The following is a 19,600-nucleotide window of genomic DNA, read 5'->3' on the forward strand; positions in this document are numbered from 1 at the left end:
AGAACTCCCATTATTGAGTGAATTTAGCACCTTGGACAGCGCTTCACAATCTTTATTGCTTTGCTGACCCTCCTGGCATGTCCTGCGAGTGTGTGTGTGTGTGTGTGTGTGTGTGTGTGTGTGTGTTCAGGGGGCTGATTGAAAGGCAGTGTGTCGGGGTGAGAGCACACACATGCTCCGGGCTTGTTCACAGCGAAACACACACTTGACACAGACTGAGGGAGAACACAGTGTGTGTGTGTGTGTGTGTGTGTGTGTGTGTGTGAGTGTGTGTGTGTGTGTGTGTGTGTGTGTGTGTGTGTGTGTGTGTGTGTGTGTGTGTGTGTGTGTGTGTGTGTGTGTGTGTGTGTGTGTGTGTGTGAGAGAGAGAGAGATAAAGAGAGAGAGAGAGAGAGATACACTCAGGATGGGAGAGCAATTTTCTGGTTGTCGCGCCTCCAGCACATTTCCTGGCCCCGGCACATTCATTTAAAAAAAGGGTTTTACAAGGCTCATAATGTCTACATCACACACACACACACATACACACACACACACACACACACACACTCACACACACACACTGTTTGTGTGTATTGTTTTAGGTGACGGGGGTTGATAGGATAATCACAGGGCAGGGATTAGGGTACTACAGATTAGACTTTTACAGGTATATAGAGAGGCTGTGTAGTGTCATAAGCAGGCTGTGTAGTGTCATAAGCAGGCTGTATAGTGTCATAGGCAGGCTGTGTAGTGTCATAGGCAGGCTGTGTAGTGTCATAGGCAGGCTGTATAGTGTCATAGGTAGGCTGTGTAGTGTCATAGGCAGGCTGTGTAGTGTCATAGGCAGGCTGTGTAGTGTCAGTGTGTCAGCTAGTGATGTAGTGTGTTAAATTAATTGATGGGTGATCCTTCTAACGGTTAGGCTGAGGGGAGATGTAGACAGGATTGCTTGTTGATGGTTGAATGATGGAGAGAGAGACTTATGTTTTATTCAAAGGTAGAATCTCTTTCTCTCTCTCTTTTGCTCTCTTCATCTCTCTCTCTCTCCCTCTCTTTCTTTCCATCCCTCATTCATAGCACAATGTGTAATAAAATGGAGTAAAGCTCTGTGAAGAGTTCCGTATTCACCCCCTCCTCCTCTCCTTCTCTTCTTCTCTCCTCCTCCACAGGAAGTCATTCTAAAGAGAGCGGCAGACTTGGTAGAAGCACTCTACGGGATGCCACACAATAACCAGGTGAGACACACACACACACACAAAATGTTCCCACACAGGTCCCCATCCCTCACGCTGACAGTGGGAGGAGTGGAGGTGGAGAAGGGAAGGTATGGGGGAAGGACAGAAAACATTTGATGAATCTATAACCCATGTTTTGCCTCTCCCTCCTCTCAATAACTTTTTTGTATTTATTTTTTATTTTTATTTAACCTTTATTTAACTCTGCAAGTCAATTAAGAACAAATTCTTATTTACAGTGATGGTCTACCAAGAGGCAAAAGGCCTCCTGTGGGGACGGGGGCTGGGATAAAAAATTAAAATGTAGGACAAAACACACATTACGACAAGAGAGACACCACAACACTACATAAAGAGAGACCTAAGACAACAACACAACATGGCAGCAACACATGACAACACAGCATGGTAGCAACACAACATGACAACACAGCATGGTAGCAACACAACATGACAACACAGCATGGTAGCAACACAACATGACAACAACACGGTAGCAGCACAAAGTGGTAGCAGCACAAACATGGTAGAAACGTTAGGCACAGACAACAGCACAAAGGGCCTAAAGGTAGAGACAACAACACATCACGTGACGCAGCCTCAAGTGTCAGTTAGAGTGTCCATGATTGAGTCTTTGAATGTAGAGATGGAGATAAAACTGTCCAGCTCGTTCCAGTTGCTAGCTGCAGCGAACTGAAAAGAGGAGCGACCCAGAGATGTATGTGCTTCGGGGACCGTCTAGATTTAACCTTAGCCTGCAGCTTGGATATGTGCTTAGAGAAAGACAGTGTACCGTCTAGCCATACTCCCAATTACTACAAGCTCTAAACCCTCAGAGGTAGTAATCACACCGTTAGGTGGGGGGAGGGGATGGGGGGACATTCTTCTTACTGAACCACATGACCTTTGTTTTGGAGGTGTTCAGAATAAGATTAAGGGCAGAGAAAGCTTGTTGGACACTAAGAAAGCTTTGTTGTAGAGCGTTTAACACAAAATCCAGGGAGGGGCCAGCTGAGTATAAGACTGTATCATCTGCATATAAATGGATGAGAGCGCTTCCTACTGCCTGAGCTATGTTGTTGATGTAAATTGAGAAGAGCGTGGGGCCTAGGATCGAGCCTTCGGGTACTCCCTTGGTGACAGCCAGTGGCTGAGACAGCAGATGTTCTGACTTTACACATTGCGCTCTTTGAGAGAGGTAGTTAGCAGAAAAAAAACCTCAGCCTTATAGAAGCACTCTATTGCATTTCATTATATTATTTTCTATTCTATTAAATTGTCAGTGGGTGCTGTAGGTGGGTGTGGTGCAGGAATCAGATGCAGGACGCAGAAAGATAAGTCCAATAGACTTTAGTGAACAGCACACTCAAATTCACGAGTCAAACGCCCGGAGGCGAGAAAGTCCGCACACAGGCGAAAACAAAAAGGCGCACAAAACAGTGCGTAAATAACCTCCTAAACAACGAGGAGGAAAATCCGAAATGCACAAGGCAAACAGTAGCGCACAAAACACGACAGCGAAACAATAACACACAAACACAGACACACACAACGAGAACTAAATAGAACACTAACGAGGACTAACTAGACACAGGTGTACAACATCAAGACCAAACCAAACGAACATGAAACATAGATCGGTGGCAGCTAGTACTCGGAGACGACGACCGCCGAAGCCTGCCCGAACCAGGAGGAGGAGCAGCCTCGGCGAAACCGTGACAGTACCCCCCTTGGCGCGCGGCTCCAGCCGTGCGCCGACCCCGGCCTCGGGGACGACCAGGAGGACGTGAGCAGGGCGCGCGGGGATGGTCCCGGTGGAACTCCGACAGGAGAGATGGGTCTAGAGATGTCCCTCGCGGCACCCAGCACCGCTCCTCCGGGCCGTACCCTCTCCACTCCACGAGATACTGGAGACCCCCCATCCGGCGTCTGGAGTCCAAGATGGACCGAACGGTGTACGCTGGAGCCCCCTCGATGTCCAATGGGGGCGGAGGAGCCTCTCCTATCTCATTGTCCTGGAGTGGACCAGCTACCACCGGCCTGAGAAGAGACACATGGAACGAGGGGTTAATATTCTTATATTCAACAGGTAGATGTAACCTATAAAACACCTCGTTCAATCTTCTCAGGACTTTAAAGGGCCCCACAAACCGACGACCCAGCTTCCGGCAGGGCAGGCGGAGGGGCAGGGTTTCTGTAGAGAGCCAGACTCGATCTCGGGTCGCGTACACCGGCCCCTCACTGCGGTGGAGATCGGCGCTCGCCTTGTGACGAAGGACGGCCCGCTGCAGGTGGACGTGGGCAGCGTTCACGTCTCTTCCAAGCGCCTCATCCAATCATCCACCGCAGGGAGCCTCGATCTGGCTCTGCTGCCACGGTGCCAGAACGGCTGGTAACCTAATACACATTGAAAAGGGGTTAGGTTAGTAAGAGGAGTGGCGGAGAGAGTTCTGGGCCATCTCGGCCCAGGGAATGTAACGCGCCCACTCCTCAGGCCGGTCTGGCAATACGACCTCAGAAACCTACCCACATCCTGGTTGACACGTTCCACCTGCCCGTTACTCTCGGGTGGTACCCCGAGTAAGGCTAACCGAGACCCCCAAACGCTCCATAAACGCTCTCCACACACGGGAGGTAAACTGGGGGGCTCGATCAGACACTATATCCCTCGGGGACCCCGTAATGCCGGAAGACGTGGGTAAATAGGGCCTCAGCGGTCTGTAGGGCAGTAGGAAGACCCGACATAGGGAGAAGACGACAGGCCTTAGAGAACCGGTCCACAACAACCAGGATGGTGGTATTCCCCTGAGAGAGGGGAAGGTCTGTTACAAAATCCACCGAGAGGTGGGACCATGGTCGTTGTGGAACGGGTAGGGGCTGTAACTTACCCTGGGCAGATGTGGGCGCCTTACACTGGGCGCACACCGAGCAGGAGGAGACATAAACCCTCACATCCCTAGCCAAAGTAGGCCACCAGTATTTAGTGCTAAGGCAATGCACTGTCCGGCCAATACCGGATGTCCTGAGGAGGGTGACGTGTGAGCCCAGTAGATGAGTCGATCCCGAATCTCGAGCGGAACGTACCTCCGACCCTCAGGACATTTTGGAGGGCTGGGGTCGTGCAAACGCTTCGCTCGATCTCGGCATCGACCTCCCACACCACCGGTGCCACAAGGCAAGACTCCGGTAGGATGGGAGTAGGCTCAACGGACCTCTCCTCCGTGTCATACCGCCGGGACAGTGCATCTGCCTTGCCATTCTGGGACCCAGGGATGTACGTGATTTTAAATACGAACCTGGTGAGAAACATACTCCATCGAGCCTGGCGAGGTTCAGTCTCCTCGCTGCCGGATGTACTCCAGGTTCCGATGGTCAGTCAAAATGAGGAAAGGGTGTTGAGCCCCCTCAAGCCAATGCCTCCACACCTTAAGGGCCTGAACTACAGCTAACAGCTCCTGTCCCCAACGTCATAGTTACGCTCCGCCGGGCTGAGCTTTTGGAGTAAAAGCACAGGGGGCGGAGTTTAGGTGGCGAGCCGGACCGTTGAGAAGCACGGCTTCTATGCCAGCCTCAGACGCGTCCACCTCAACCTGAAAGGAATTGTGGGATCCGGATGCGCCAGCACCGGAGCCGACGTAAACAGGTCCTTCAGTCTCCCCAAAGGCCCTGTCCGCATCAGCCGACCACTGCAGGCGCACCGGACCCCCCTTTCAGAAGGGGCGTGATGGGAGCTGCCACCTGTCCAAAACCCCGGATAAACCTCCGGTAGTAATTCGCAAAGCCCAAGAACTGCTGCACCTCTTTTACAGTGGTTGGAGTTTGCCAATTACGCACAGCGTACACACGATCCACCTCCATACTCACCCCTGACGGACAACCGATAACCCAAAAAGGAGACCGATTCCTGGAAAAACAGACATTTCTCTGCCTTGACATATAGGTCGTGCTCCAACAGCCTCCTCAATACACGTCGCACCAGGGTTACATGCTCGGCTCCGGGTAGACGAGTACACCAGAATATCATCAATGTACCACGACCACCCCTTGTCCCTGCATATCCCGGAAAATGTCATCTACAAAGGATTGAAAGACTGATGGAGCATTCATCAACCCATATGGCATGACAAGATATTGAAATGACCTGACGTGGTACTAAACGGCTGTTTTCCATTCATCGCCCTCCCTAATGCGCACCAAGTTATACGCGCTCCTGAGATCAATTTTGTGGAAAACCGCGCCCATGCAATGACTCCGTCATGGTCGCAATCAGAGGGAGTGGATAACTGTATTTCACAGTAATCTGATTGAGACCACGGTAATCAATGCACGGGCGCAACCCTCCATCTTTCTTTTTCACAAAAAGAAACTCGAAGAGGCGGGAGAAGTGGAAGGGCCGAATGTATCCCTGTCTCAAAGATTCGGCTATGTAGGTCTCCATAGCTTTTCTCTCCTCCTGAGACAAAAGGATACACATGGCTCCGTGGGAGCGCTGCTCCTGCCTGGAGATCAATCGCACAATCCCCTGTCTATGGGGAGGCAACTGCGTCGCCCTAGTTTTGCTAAACACAAGAGCTAAATCCCCATATTCAGGCGGAATGTGCAATGCGGGCACTTGGTTTGGACTTTCCACCGAAGTCGCCCCACGGAAACACCCAGACATCGCCCCTCACACTGAGCAGACCACCCATCGAGAGCCCTCTGTTGCCACGAAATAGCAGGGTTATGGGTGCTTAACCAGGAATCCCCAGCACCACTGGGTACGCAGGAGAGTCGATCAGATACAGCTGTATAGTCTCTTCATGACCCCCTGCGCACACATCCTAAGTGGCGCTGTGACTTCCCAGATCAACCCCGACCCCAACGGACGGCTATCTAAGGCATGAACGGGAAAAGGTTTGTCAACGGGTAGGAGAGGGATCCCTAACTCTAAACAAAACTTTCGATCAACAAAATTCCCAGCTGCGCCTGAATCTACTAGCACCTTATGCTGGGAATGAGGTGCAACCTGTGGAAAACCAACAGGTATACAAAAGTGCGCAACAGAAAGCTCTGGGTAGGTGGGGCGTCTACTCACCTGGGAGGCCCCCAGTGCGTGGCCTGTTGTCTTCTCCCCCGGAGAACCCTCCCCAGCACCTGGCCGCAGTGTGCCCTCCACGACCGCACTTGGTGCAGGAGACAGGCCCCTCGGGCTCCTCCTACTCCGTTCTCTAGCGCCGGCACCACCCGAGCTCCATAGGGCTCGGCTCGGAGGTGCCGGAGGGCGGAATGGACGGACCCCCTCGGGGACGTCCACGGGTGGCCAGCAGGGTGTCTAAACGGATGGACATATCAACCAACTGGTCGAAAGTCAGATGGGTATCCCTGCAGGCCAACTCTCGTTGAACGTCCTCCCGGAGGCTACACGAAAATGGTCAATGAGAGCCCGTTCATTCCACCCTGCATCCGCCGCTAGAGTCCGGTACTCTAAAGCAAACGCCTGTGTGCTCCTCCTCCCCTGTCTCAAGTGGGACTAGCCGCTCCCCCGCCACTTTGCCCTCAGGTGGATGGTCAAACACGGCCTTGAAGCGGCGGGAGAACTTCGGCGTAGGAGATGGTGTTGGCGTCCATCTTCTCCACTCAGCGTTAGCCCACTCCAACGCCTTTCCCGGGAGAGACAGGAGATGAGGCGGAAACGCTCGTGTCCCGAGGGCACCGGGTGTACAGTGGCCAGGTAGAGCTCCACCTGCAGGAGAAACCCTGACACCCGGCAGCTGTTCCGTCATACGCCCTCGGGAGCGAGCCGAATCCTCCTGGGTTCCGGACCTGGGGCTGGTGGACCGGCCGATGGGGTGGACAGGGTAGGTGGAGGTGTGGGTACCCTGCTGGCTTCCCATCGGTGCAGGGTGTTGATCACGTCCTGTAGAGCGGTCTCCAGTTGTCTTATCTGGCCTCCTGCCAATGGATATGCTCCTCGAGCGACACCGGTGTCACAGCCGATCCTGCTGATTCCATAATGGTGTGTTATTCTGTCAGTGGGTGCTGTAGGTGGGTGTGGTGCAGGAATCAGATGCAGGACGCAGAAAGATAAGTCCAATAGACTTTAGTGAACAGCACACTCAAATTCACGAGTCAAACGCCCGGAGGCGAGAAAGTCCGCACACAGGCGAAAACAAAAAGGCGCACAAAACAGTGCGTAAATAACCTCCTAAACAACGAGGAGGAAAATCCGAAATGCACAAGGCAAACAGTAGCGCACAAAACACGACAGCGAAACAATAACACACAAACACAGACACACACAACGAGAACTAAATAGAACACTAACGAGGACTAACTAGACACAGGTGTACAACATCAAGACCAAACCAAACGAACATGAAACATAGATCGGTGGCAGCTAGTACTCCGGAGACGACGACCGCCGAAGCCTGCCCGAACCAGGAGGAGGAGCAGCCTCGGCCGAAACCGTGACATAAATGACCAAGCCGTTCTGACATGTCTCTCTATCAGGAGATGTTTCTGAAGCGGGCAGCAGACATGGCAGAGGCATTGTATACGACGGTGCCACACGGTCACAACCAGTTGACCGGGCTGGGCAGCGGCTCCGTCCACGCCGGCATGATGGCAGTCAACTCCTTCCCCGGGTCAGAGGTCACACAGACAGCCAATCAGGGTGAGCCAAAACACAGGAACCAGGAAGTTACATGGTTTTGTGTAATGTATGAAAACTACTCATATCTGTTTTATCTTTTTGTCTCTGTCTCTCTGTCTCTCTCTCTTCTTTCTCTTTATTTATCTCTCTCTTTCTTCATTTCTATCTCTCTCTCTGTCTCTCCTCACTCTTCCCCCCATCCCCCCTCCTCTCTCGCTCTCTCTCCTTCCCTCTCTCCCCTGTCTCCCCCTCCTCTGTCTCTCCTCTCTCCCCTCTCTACCTCTAGGTTACAGTAGGAGTAGCAGCAGTGTATCTCCTCATGGTTATGTCCCCAGCACCACTCCACAGCAGACCAGCTACAGCTCTGTGTCCACTAGCATGAACGGCTACACTAACTCTGGCATGACCACGCTAGGAACCTCACCCAACTTCCTCAACGGGTCAGCCGCCAACTCACCCTACGCTAGTGAGTACCACACTACACTGTCCACACTACACCCTCCACACTATACCCTACGCCAGAGAGTAACACACTAAGCAGTGGCATGTAAATCTTGGTGGGGCAAACAAAACAATGTGGGATGCGTGCCAGCAAAGCCACTACACAACACAACACTAAACAATACATTAATTGCACTATAACAGTGACAAACTGTGCCCACAAACTGTTAGGGCCTACATGTCCCAACAGCAGAGTCCCAACAGCAGTCCCAACACCTTAACACTGCTACACCTGGCTATCAGCGGAGCCTTGTCTGGCAGCGAAACAGTTAATTCAGCCTCATTTACTGCCTTTTAAAAAAACATAGCTGATATGGCTGCTTGCTTAAACAAATGTGGTTTCTAATGACAATTGAGATGTACAAACTATGGCATAAGGGAACGACAAGCGGATAAGAGGCAATCCGTAATTTTGATTAAGACATAGTCAATATAACTATTTGTTCAGCACTTCTGAAATGTACAGCGACAGAATTCAGAACATGGGCCGTTCTTACAGTATTCTCCCTGTACACCAAGTCAGAACCGTAGGATAAATAAAGGGGGCATATAAGCAGACAATGAAAGCTCTTACAATATTCGATTATTACATTTCTCTAAAACAAGTTATAGGCTCCATGTGCACCACCACGTCAGAACAGTAGGTGAAATTAAGAGGGGAAAATAGACCAAATTATTAGGGTGAGGCACATGGGCTACTAACAGCTTACTACACAACATACACTTAGTATTACTTTCTTAGCTACAGTATACATATCTCCCTGCATACTACATCATTTATGCAGCAGCATACAATACATTTTTGGACTCACCTTGTTGTGCTGTGCTCAACAGGAAGGTGGTGCGGCGGTCCTTCGTGGGCAAATTTTGTCATCAGACTTTGTCATCAAAGTCTGTCATTCTCTGGATTTATGGTGCTTTCAAGACAACTCAGAAAAAGACAAGGTCGAATCATGATGACATCAGTGATCTTCAGATCGTAGCTCTAGAAAGAGGCCCGAGTTCCGGATTTACAATTCCGAGTCGGATGACCGTTAATAAACGTATTTTCCCAGTCAGACCTCGTTTTTTCCCGAGTTTCCAGTTGTCTTGAACTAATTGAAGTCAAGTTTTCGCAGTTCTGAGTTAACAGTTGTTTTGAGCACGGCACAAATCATGCTTCATTGACAGCATTGCCAATGTTGAATGTTTATCATTTTAAGCTTGGAAAAGAGACCCTTATTCCCAGATTTGGGACCACACAGCCTCTCCACTGAAAAGCAGGCTAGTGATTGCTTTGCAATGCTTGCAGTTAGCCACTGATTCATTCCAAACCATTCATTGTTGAATTTGCGATTTCCAACTTGTTGTGTAATGTTTATGTCCAATGGCCGATGAGCACCGATACATTTTATCTATAATTTCTCTTCATTAATTCTCTTCATATGACAAGGATTAAAAAGTATTTTCCAGTAGATTGTCGACTTGATTCATGATGATGACTGCTAGCTAAGATTTAGAAAGTATGATGTTGACATGATCAGTCCAATCAATGCTACTGTAGATATAATGTGATTTGACGTCATTTTATCTGTGGCCAATGACCTTGAGCCTTCTTGGATGGGCACCACTAATATAACTATGGCAGCACCCAAGGGGCTTGCATTTTCAAGCTCTACCCTTAGACTTGGCGGTGACGTAGTGTCCCCATGAGTGACAGAACACTGAGCCAATCACGGCGCAACTAGAGAACATTACCAACACCTTCGCTCCGTATTTTCCGCTGGCTGCCCCACCACCACAGAAAGCACTGAGCTAGACTGAAACACCGATTAAAGGCCATGTTGTATGCTTATAACTAATGATGTAGACGTGCTAGATAGTGACAAAATGCCAAAATAACATGCAAAACAGGCAAGACCCCCAACCAACCCCCCAAAAGAAAGTATTTGTATTTTTTATCTGCCCCACCTGCCCTGAATGACGGGTCGCCACTGACTCCACATTATATCCTACGCCCTACATCCTGCGCCCTACATCCTGCACCCTACATCCTGCGCCCTACATCCTGCGCCCTACATCCTGCGCCCTACATCCTGCGCCCTACATCCTGCGCCCTACATCCTGCGCCCTACATCCTACGCCCTACATCCTGCGCCCTACATCCTACGCCCTACATCCTGCGCCCTACATCCTGCGCCCTACATCCTACGCCCTACATCCTGCGCCCTACATCCTGCGCCCTACATCCTGCGCCCTACATCCTGCACCCTACATCCTATGCCCTACGATAAAAAGAGTGAGAGAGCTATAGAAGAGAGAAAAGTACAATGAAAAAGAAAGGGGTGGTGAAAGACCATCGGTTTCTTTAAGAGCACCCTTTATCGGCGTGTTAGAACAGACTGTCTATAATGGCTGTTCTCATTCTCTCTCCTCTTCCCCCCTACATTAAAGACGCTTAATTAAATCAATAAACTAATTGCGGGAGAAGCAATTCCATTCCAGCTCTTTGATTCTCTTGGATGTTAACACGTATTTTAACATGCTCAAACGGCCCAGCGATGACAGCAGACACTTTCAATCAAACACACACACACACAGAGACACACGCACACTACGCAGACACTTTTGATCAATGCCTTCCTGCTGGCCGGCTTAGTACTTCCAATTGTCATTAATTGATTTGTTAGACCCCCCCATAAGTGGATTATGGCTGTGTCCCAAATGGAATTATATTGCCTGCATACTGCCCTATGTGCCCTGGTCAAAGGTAGTGCAGTATATAGGCTGCCATGTGCAGTATATAGGGTGCCATTTGGGATGGAGCTTATGACTTTACTTGGTGGTGGTGGTAAGGGTTTGTCAGGACGGGCAGAGCTATAAAATTTAACTGAGCATATTTTGTGCTTTGGGAACCTATCTCTTTTAATGTATCCACACTGTTCCCACAACCTAAAAATAATTCTGGGAACCTTTAAAGAACTCAGAAAGGCTGCTCTGTCAACATTCTTGCAACATCAAAGGAATTTTTTGTGCACCCTGATACAAACATTATCTGAATGTCAGCACAACTGGACAGTTTTAGTGTTTTGGGAGCCTATCTCTGTCCTGCAGTTGTATTTGGTACAAATCATTCCTTAAGTTCTGGACCTCAGCTGGTAATGAATGGTGTGGCTGTTGAACAAGTTGAGGAGACAACATTTCTTGCAGTTACCTTATATTGTAAACTGTCGTGGTCAAAACATATAGATTCAATGGTTGTAAAGATGGGGAGAGGTCTGTCTGTAATAAAGAGATGCACACTCTACAAAGCAAGTCTGCAGGCTCTAGTTTTGTCTTATCTTGATTATTGTCCAGTTGTGTGGTCAAGTGCTGCAAAGAAAGACCTAGTTAAGCTGCAGCTGGTCCAGAACAGAGCGGCATGTCTCGCTCTTCATTGTAATCAGAGGGCTGATATAAATACTATGCATGCCAGTCTCTCTTGGCTAAGAGTTGAGGAGAGACTGACTGCATCACTACTTCTTTTTATAAGAAACATTCATGTGTTGAAAATCCCAAATTGTTTGCATAGTCAACTTACACACAGGTCTGACACACACCCTTACCCCACCAGACACGCCACCAGGGGTCTTTTCACAGTCCCCAAATCCAGAACAAATTCAAGAAAGCGTACAGTATTATATAGAGCCATTATTGCATGGAACTCTGTTCCATCTCATATTGCTCAAATGAACAGCAACCCTGGTTTAAAAAAAATATAACTGATAAAGCAACACCTCACGGCACAACGCCTCTCCCCTATTTGACCTAGATAGATTGTGTCTGTGTATTTTTTTTGTTGTTGATGTAGTTCTGTAGTTCAGTTTTTTGTGTTTTGGGAACATATCTTTTGTGATGTCCCCACACTGTTCCCACCAGGCTGTTAGAACAACCTAATGAAACATTCTGGGAACCTTTTAAAGAACAGACAAAATGTGTTCTGGGAACATTCTTGCAACATCAGGTGAATGTTTGATAAAAAATATTGTATTTTCATCAGCACGACAGGACAGTTTTGTGTTATGAGAACATTTGCTGCAACCTAGCGAATGTTCTGGGAACTTTCACAGAACCAATTTTGGTTTGCTAGAAAAACATTACTGGTATATTGTGTTATTACATTATCTGGAAACCTAATGACAACTTTTGGGGAATGTTCTGTGGTGGTTGTTACAGATGTTGTGCACAACATGTTAGTGAATGTTAGGAGAACATTCCAAGGATATTTAATTTAAAACATATATATATTTATTTTTTAATGTTTTCATCATAATTGTTAGATAAAGCCCTAACTAGAACTGAGTGGGAATCTTAGCTAATGTTCTGGGAATGTTCCCGGTTTGCTGGGTTGTCTGTAAGATCTATAACAGCTGAACTGAGTCCTGTTGTCTGTAAGATCTATAACAGCTGAACTGAGTCCTGTTGTCTGTAAGATCTATAACAGCTGAACTGAGTCCTGTAGTCTGTAAGATCTATAACAGCTGAACTGAGTCCTGTTGTCTGTAAGATCTATAACAGCTGAACTGAGTCCTGTTGTCTGTAAGATCTATAACAGCTGAACTGAGTCCTGTTGTCTGTAAGATCTATAACAGCTGTCTTTTTTATCCCTCCTGTTGTCATCCGTTGACCAGTCCCCTTCTGTTCCTCTCGCCTCCCCATCCTCTGTTCCCGTCCCTCTTTCTAACCCTCTCTCTATCCTCCTTGTCCCTCTTTTCTTTCCTACCCTCAATCCCACTCTCTCTCCCCTTTCCTTCTTTCTTTCCACCTATTCTCCCCCTCCCTCTCTCCTACCTATCCCTCCTCTTTTGCGCTCTCTCTCTCTCTCTCTCTCTCTCTCTCTCTCTCTCTCTCTCTCTCTCTCTCTCTCTCTCTCTCTCTCTCTCTCTCTCTCTCTCTCTCTCTCTCTCTCTCTCTCTCTCTCTCTCTCTCTCTCTCTCTCTCTCTCTCTCTCTCTCTCTCTCTCTCTCTCTCTCTCTCTCTCTCTCTCTCTCTCTCTCTCTCTCTCTCTCTCTCTCCTCTCTCTCTCTCTCTCCCCCCCCCCCCCATGCTCCCCCAGTCGTTCCCTCCAGTCCCACCATGGCCTCCTCCACCAATCTTCCCTCTAACTGCAGTAGTTCTTCAGGTATCTTCTCCTTCTCTCCGGCCAACATGGTGTCTGCTGCGGTCAAACAGAAGAGCGCCTTCGCCCCCGTTGTACGGCCGCAGACCTCCCCTCCACTCACCTGCACCAGCGCTATTGCTAACGGACTGCAAGGTAAGCTAGCATGTTGGCTAGTTAACATGTAATTAGTTTATGGCCTGTTGGTGAGTTAGCTAGAGTCAAGCCAACTCTACACCTCTCTCGATACCCCCATCCCCTTTTATAATAATGTTGTGGTTTTCTTTCCCCTCCTCTCCCACTTTTCCCTCTTCTTCTTCTTCTTCTTCTTCTTCTTCTTCTTCTTCTTCTTCTTCTTCTTCTTCTTCTTCTTCTTCTTCTTCTTCTTCTTCTTCTTCTTATTCCTTCTCTGCCTCTCTTTCTCCCCCCTCTTTCTATCTCCCTCCCCTCCAGTAGATCAGTCTTTTGTGGACTCCTCCTCCAGCTCTCTACAGGGTCTGTCCTTCTCCTGAAGTATGTTAGCTCTCTCTCTTTCTTCATTTAATAACCCATCCATCCTTCTCTTCTCCTCCTTCTTTTCTGTTGATTATATAGGTTCACTCCATCCTCCATCATTCCATAGCCACATGACTTCATTTTCTCTGTGTTTGTCTTCCTCTTGTCCAGTTGTTTCTCATATAATGAGAGGGACCCAGTGGTGTGTTGCGGCTAATACTAAGCTAGCTGAAAATAGCTTTATAGTTTAGCCCTTCAGAGAGGCCCGTTGTGTTGACTTTGTGGGTCATGAGAAAAAAACCTAAATCCTTTAGGTTGGTCACAGCAGGGAAACAGTGAATCATTTGGGAACTACTGCTTTAGTCTACCATAAGGTCTATCCACTGCTTTAGTCTACCATAAGGTCTATCCACTGCTTTATTCTACCATAAGGTCTATCCACTGCTTTAGTCTGCCATAAGGTCTATCCACTGCTTTAGTCTGCCATAAGGTCTATCCACTGTTTTAGTCTACTATAAGGTCCATACAGGTTGATAGAGGTGCTCTCTCCCTCTTGCCACTCTTCCACTCTTCCACTCTTCCTCTCTTCCACTCTTCTACTCTTCCACTCTTCCACTCTCCTCTCTTCCACTCTTCCACTCTCCTCTCTTCCACTCTTCTTCTCTTCCTCTCTTCCACTTTTCCACTTTTCCACTCTTCCTCTCTTCCTCTCTTCCTCTCTTCCTCTCCTCTCTTCCTCTCTCCTCTCTTCCACTTTTCCTCTCTTCCTCTCTTCCACTCTCCTCTCTTCCACTTTTCCACTCTTCCACTCTTCCACTCTTCCATTCTCCTCTCTTCCACTCTCCTCTCTTCCACTCTTCCACTCTTCCTCGCTCCTCTCTTCCTCTCTTCCACTCTTCCTTTCTCCTCTCTTCCACTCTCCTCTCTTCCACTTTTCCTCTCTTCCACTCTTCCTCTCTTCCAATCTTCCTCTCTTCCACTCTTCCACTCTTCCACTCTTCCACTCTTCCTCTCTTCCTCTCTTCCACTCTTCCACTCTTCCTTTCTCCTCTCTTTCCACTCTTCCTCTCTTCCACTCTTCCTCTCTTCCTTTCTCCTCTCTTCCACTCTCCTCTCTTCCACTTTTCCTCTCTTTCCACTCTTCCTCTCTTCCAATCTTCCTCGCTTCCACTCTTCCACTCTTCCACTCTTCCTCTCTTCCACTCTTCCACTCTTCCTTTCTCCTCTCTTCCACTCTCCTCTCTTCCACTCTTCCTCTCTTCCCCTCTTCCACTCTTCCACTCTTCCTTTCTCCTCTCTTCCTCTCTTCCACTCTTCCACTCTTCCTTTCTCCTCTCTTTCCACTCTTCCTCTCTTCCACTCTTCCTCTCTTCCTTTCTCCTCTCTTCCACTCTTCCTCTCTTCCTCTCTCCATGTTGATGAAAGCTGACCACAGTGACCTGGCCATCGGTCTGCTGCTCAGACTCACAGAAACACAAACACACAGAAACACACACACACACACAGCTCCTTCTTTAATCCCACAGAGCTGGAGACATTTAGGACATAAGCAGAGAATTAGTGGATTGGAGCAGGACAGGAATCAATACAGGGTCAAAATGTTGTATGAAATATTCCCTCTGTTGTTGTCTCCGTGTAAAGGGGGAGGGGGAGTGAGGATATGGCCTCAAGGGGGAGAGGAGGGGGAGGAGGGGGAAGGAGAACAGGGGTGAGGAGGGGAGGGAGAGAAAAAGCTTGTGTTTGAGAGGGAGCATAAGGGAAGTTAAGGGGAGAGGTTGATTAGAAGAAAACCAACTGACTATGTTCTTCACTGTCTATAAAACCAGTCACATCAATACCACAGTCATGACTCCAAACTAAATCTATTCACACATCAAAAACAACTTCCATTAACCATGAGCCTATTCATTTTCCCTATTTCCTGTCTCCACTAGAGTGTTGAGATGATGCTGTGTTGATCTCTCATCTCTCTCATCACTGTGTTGTCTTCATGTTGGCACTATAAGAGAGTTGCACAATAATGCAACACAATCAGTGGCGTATCGCAGTTTCGCGGGGTCCCTTCGCAAGATCTGAGCAGTTTTACAGCTAATTTCCTGTAGGGGCAATGTCATGAACCCTAAAAGTTCCAGAATGGGGTGACAATGGCAGCCATATTGGTCAGGGGGAAATTCAAAGCAGTCTAATTGGAATGAATGGCAGTAGAGGCAGAATCCTGATTTTACTAATGCAGGAAAATACAAATAAGGCATGGATATATCAGAAATTGTGTTATACAATTATTGTCAACCTAAAATATTGTCATATAATCAGAAATACATTTTGTACGGGTGTTATACATATTTTCTTATACATAGCCTCTAAAATATATGTACACAAACCATTATAAAAGAACAGAGCCCATGCAGGTGTGTGTGGTATGCCAGTGAACACAAACCAAAGGGTTACAGTTAACAGGCCTTAAATGGCACCCTATTCCCTACATAGTGCACTACTTGGCCATGGTCAAAAGTAGTGCACTACATAGGGAATTGGGGGCAATGGGAGAGTCTTGGAAGAGCTGGTTAGACCACAGCATAGCATGCAGAGATTCTGAAAACACAATGAGAGTGGAATGCTGTTTCAACTGCAGCCTTTGTGTGCCAAGTTGGCGGAGACATAGAGGGATATTTGAGGGGGTGAGCAAGAGAGGGAGAGAGAGAGCGAGAAGAGGTAGAGAGAGAGAGAGAGAGAGAGAGAGAGAAAAGACGTAGAGAGAGAGAGAGAGAGAGAGAGAGAGAGAGATCTTTGTACACCAGATGTTATGTGACTGTTCTGATGACGGATGAAACACAGACTGACCTCTCTCTTTCGCGCTCTCTCTGTTTCTTTCTTTCTTTCTTTCTTTCTTTCTTTCTTTCTTTCTTTCTTTCTTTCTTTCTTTCTTTCTTTCTTTCTTTCTTTCTTTCTTTCTATCTCTCTACCTCTCTCTCTCCCGCTACCTCTCTGTCTCTGTCTCACTTCTCTTCCTCTCTTCCCAAAAACAGTGATTCCCAGGATGATTGTTCCATCCATGTAGATCTGTGAACGTTGAGAATTTGGGAATGTTGACAGGGAGAGAACATGTCTGACGTGTCTCTGTGTTACACTCCACCCCTCTGCACCTGAACAGAACACTGAACTCAAAATGGAAGCCTTGTTAAATACGGGCCTTTCTAGAAGGAATCTCATTGGAAGGAAGAAGGAAGAAGAAGAGGACAAAAATAACATTTTTTGATGTCATTTCCTTCCCGGTGAATTTGTGAAAAAATAAAGTTATTTAAATTGAATTGAATTGAATTTAATTTAATGTAATTTCATTGAGGAAGGACTGTAAATGTCTCATGACCCTTTCCACACCACAATTGAGTGACAATATTACTGACCTCATGGCCCTGACCACACCACAATTCAGTGACAATATGACTGACCTTTTTTATTTATTTTTATGCATATTTATTGGTATAATGTTTAAGTATGATATGTTGTATGCCTTCTTCACATACAAACAACACTGAAGCTGATTGTCTATAATGGTTTGTGTAAGTGGATAGCTCTAACATGACTGGATAGGAGTTAACATGGGTTGTAACAAAGCTGTCTCATATCAGTTTACATTTAGTAACTGTAAATAATTACTGTATAGCCTCAAAACACAATTAAAATTATAATGTCCATATACTGGATGGTCAGTCCTTGCAACCATAGCCCTGTCTATGAATTTGAGAGTGGTTACATTTCTCCATCTCTCAGCTTTTTACTGAAACTGGTGGGGACCATCCTTTGTTATTTTTTCAACTGCGGATTGTCCCTTTAAAGGATTCAAACAGACTAAGCTGGAAGATAACTTCTACAATTGTTGCTTCTAACTTATCACAGAAATAGAATCAGAGACGTGCAATTCCCTTTTAGTTTCAATCAGAAAATAAATTTTTATGAAATATCAGATTAGAAGTACAATTTATGTAATATATTTGTGTGTATAAATATCAAAATGATGGGTTTATGATTTATTTTACTTTGTTTTACCAAAGTTATACTTTAAAATATAATATAAACATTAATATATCTTAATGCAGCTCTCGACACAGATGGTCATTTCACTGTCAAGCTCTTATCATCTATACTTTGCAAAAATAGAAGCACGGATTTGGATACAAAACAGGGATTTCTGTATAAAGTTATCATTTAAATAATGTATTTATCTTTTGAATTTGTACATTTTACATTGCTTCTTGACCCTAATTCTAGTTTGTTCTGTGTTAGTTTAAAAGTGTCCAAGTGTCACAGAGTTATGTTTTGTCACCCACTATTTAAATGTGATCTCACATATTTTATTTTGTGCCTAGTTTATTTGGTGCTGTATTGTCTAGCCATGCATCCATTTGTTATTTCCCATCCAAAAATGTTGTCTATTTTTTATTTATTTGTAGGTTAATAAAACTTTAGTTTTTCCTGATTTGAAAATGTTTTTTTAAATGTTATGTCCAAAAGCAGCATCTTATTCTGATAGCAGTTGGTTTGGATTCCACCCAACTGTCCTTTTCTAATCTAAACTCCAAAGTCCAAACATCAATCCATGCAGGACCCTGGTTACCACTTTACACACACTCAACCGTTTCCTCTTCTCCCACTCCTCCACTTCTTCTCCCTCTCCCTCTCATCCCTTTTCTCCATCTCTCCTCTTCTTCTCTCCCTGTCTTTTCCTCCAACCGCTGACCGATCAAAGGGTCTCCTAAACAATCTTTGTATTGTTTTCTTTCTCTACAGTGCCTTGCAAAAGTATTCATCCCCCTTGGCGTTTTTCCTATTTTGTTGCATTACAACCTGTAATTTAAATGGATTTTTATTTGGATTTCATGTAATGGACATACACAAAATAGTCCAAATTGGTGATGTAAAATGAAAAAATTTTAAACAATTAATAACGGAAAAGTGGTGCGTGCATACAGTGGGGAAAAAAAGTATTTAGTCAGCCACCAATTGTGCAAGTTCTCCCACTTAAAAAGATGAGAGAGGCCTGTAATTTTCATCATAGGTACACGTCAACTATGACAGACAAATTGAGGGAAAAAAAATCCAGAAAATCCCATTGTAGGATTTTTAATGAATTTATTTGCAAATTATGGTGGAAAATAAGTATTTGGTCACCTACAAACAAGCAAGATTTCTGGCTCTCACAGACCTGTAACTTCTTCTTTCAGAGGCTCCTCTGTCCTCCACTCGTTACCTGTATTAATGGCACCTGTTTGAACTTGTTATCAGATAAAATACACCTGTCCACAACCTCAAACAGTCACACTCCAAACTTCACAATGGCCAAGACCAAAGAGCTGTCAAAGGACACCAAAAACAAAATTGTAGACCTGCACCAGGCTGGGAAGACTGAATCTGCAATAGGTAAGCAGCTTGGTTTGAAGAAATCAACTGTGGGAGCAATTATTAGGAAATGGAAGACATACAAGACCACTGATAATCTCCCTCGATCTGGGGCTCCACGCAAGATCTCACCCCGTGGGGTCAAAATGATCACAAGAACGGTGAGCAAAATCCCAGAACCACACGGGGGGACCTAGTGAATGACCTGCAGAGAGCTGGGACCAAAGTAACAAAGCCAACCAT

The 19,600-nt window shown here is 46.6% G+C and overlaps 1 protein-coding gene across 5 annotated transcripts in view; it reads left to right on the forward strand.

Annotated features, from left to right (window-relative positions):
* LOC121539380 (transcription factor COE1-A-like) overlaps window positions 1-18,425 on the forward strand; it is a 121,719-nt gene extending 103,294 nt beyond the window's left edge. Inside the window, exons 12-17 of one of the 5 annotated variants that reach the window (XM_045206892.1) lie at window positions 1,152-1,217; window positions 7,707-7,869; window positions 8,135-8,314; window positions 13,424-13,621; window positions 13,919-13,978; window positions 16,987-18,425. In XM_045206892.1, coding sequence (XP_045062827.1) covers window positions 1,152-1,217; window positions 7,707-7,869; window positions 8,135-8,314; window positions 13,424-13,621; window positions 13,919-13,977 — 666 coding nt within the window. In that variant the 3' untranslated portion in view covers window position 13,978; window positions 16,987-18,425. Of the gene's footprint in view, window positions 1-1,151; window positions 1,218-7,706; window positions 7,870-8,134; window positions 8,315-12,998; window positions 13,119-13,423; window positions 13,622-13,918; window positions 13,979-16,986 lie in introns of those variants that run through there. The other 4 variants (XM_045206893.1, XM_045206894.1, XM_045206895.1 and 1 more) reach the window with 4 other exon arrangements.
* The last annotated feature ends 1,175 nt before the right edge of the window (window positions 18,426-19,600 follow it).

This window comes from Coregonus clupeaformis, chromosome 3, assembly GCF_020615455.1.
Source record: "Coregonus clupeaformis isolate EN_2021a chromosome 3, ASM2061545v1, whole genome shotgun sequence".
NCBI classification, from domain to species: Eukaryota; Metazoa; Chordata; class Actinopteri; order Salmoniformes; family Salmonidae; genus Coregonus; species Coregonus clupeaformis.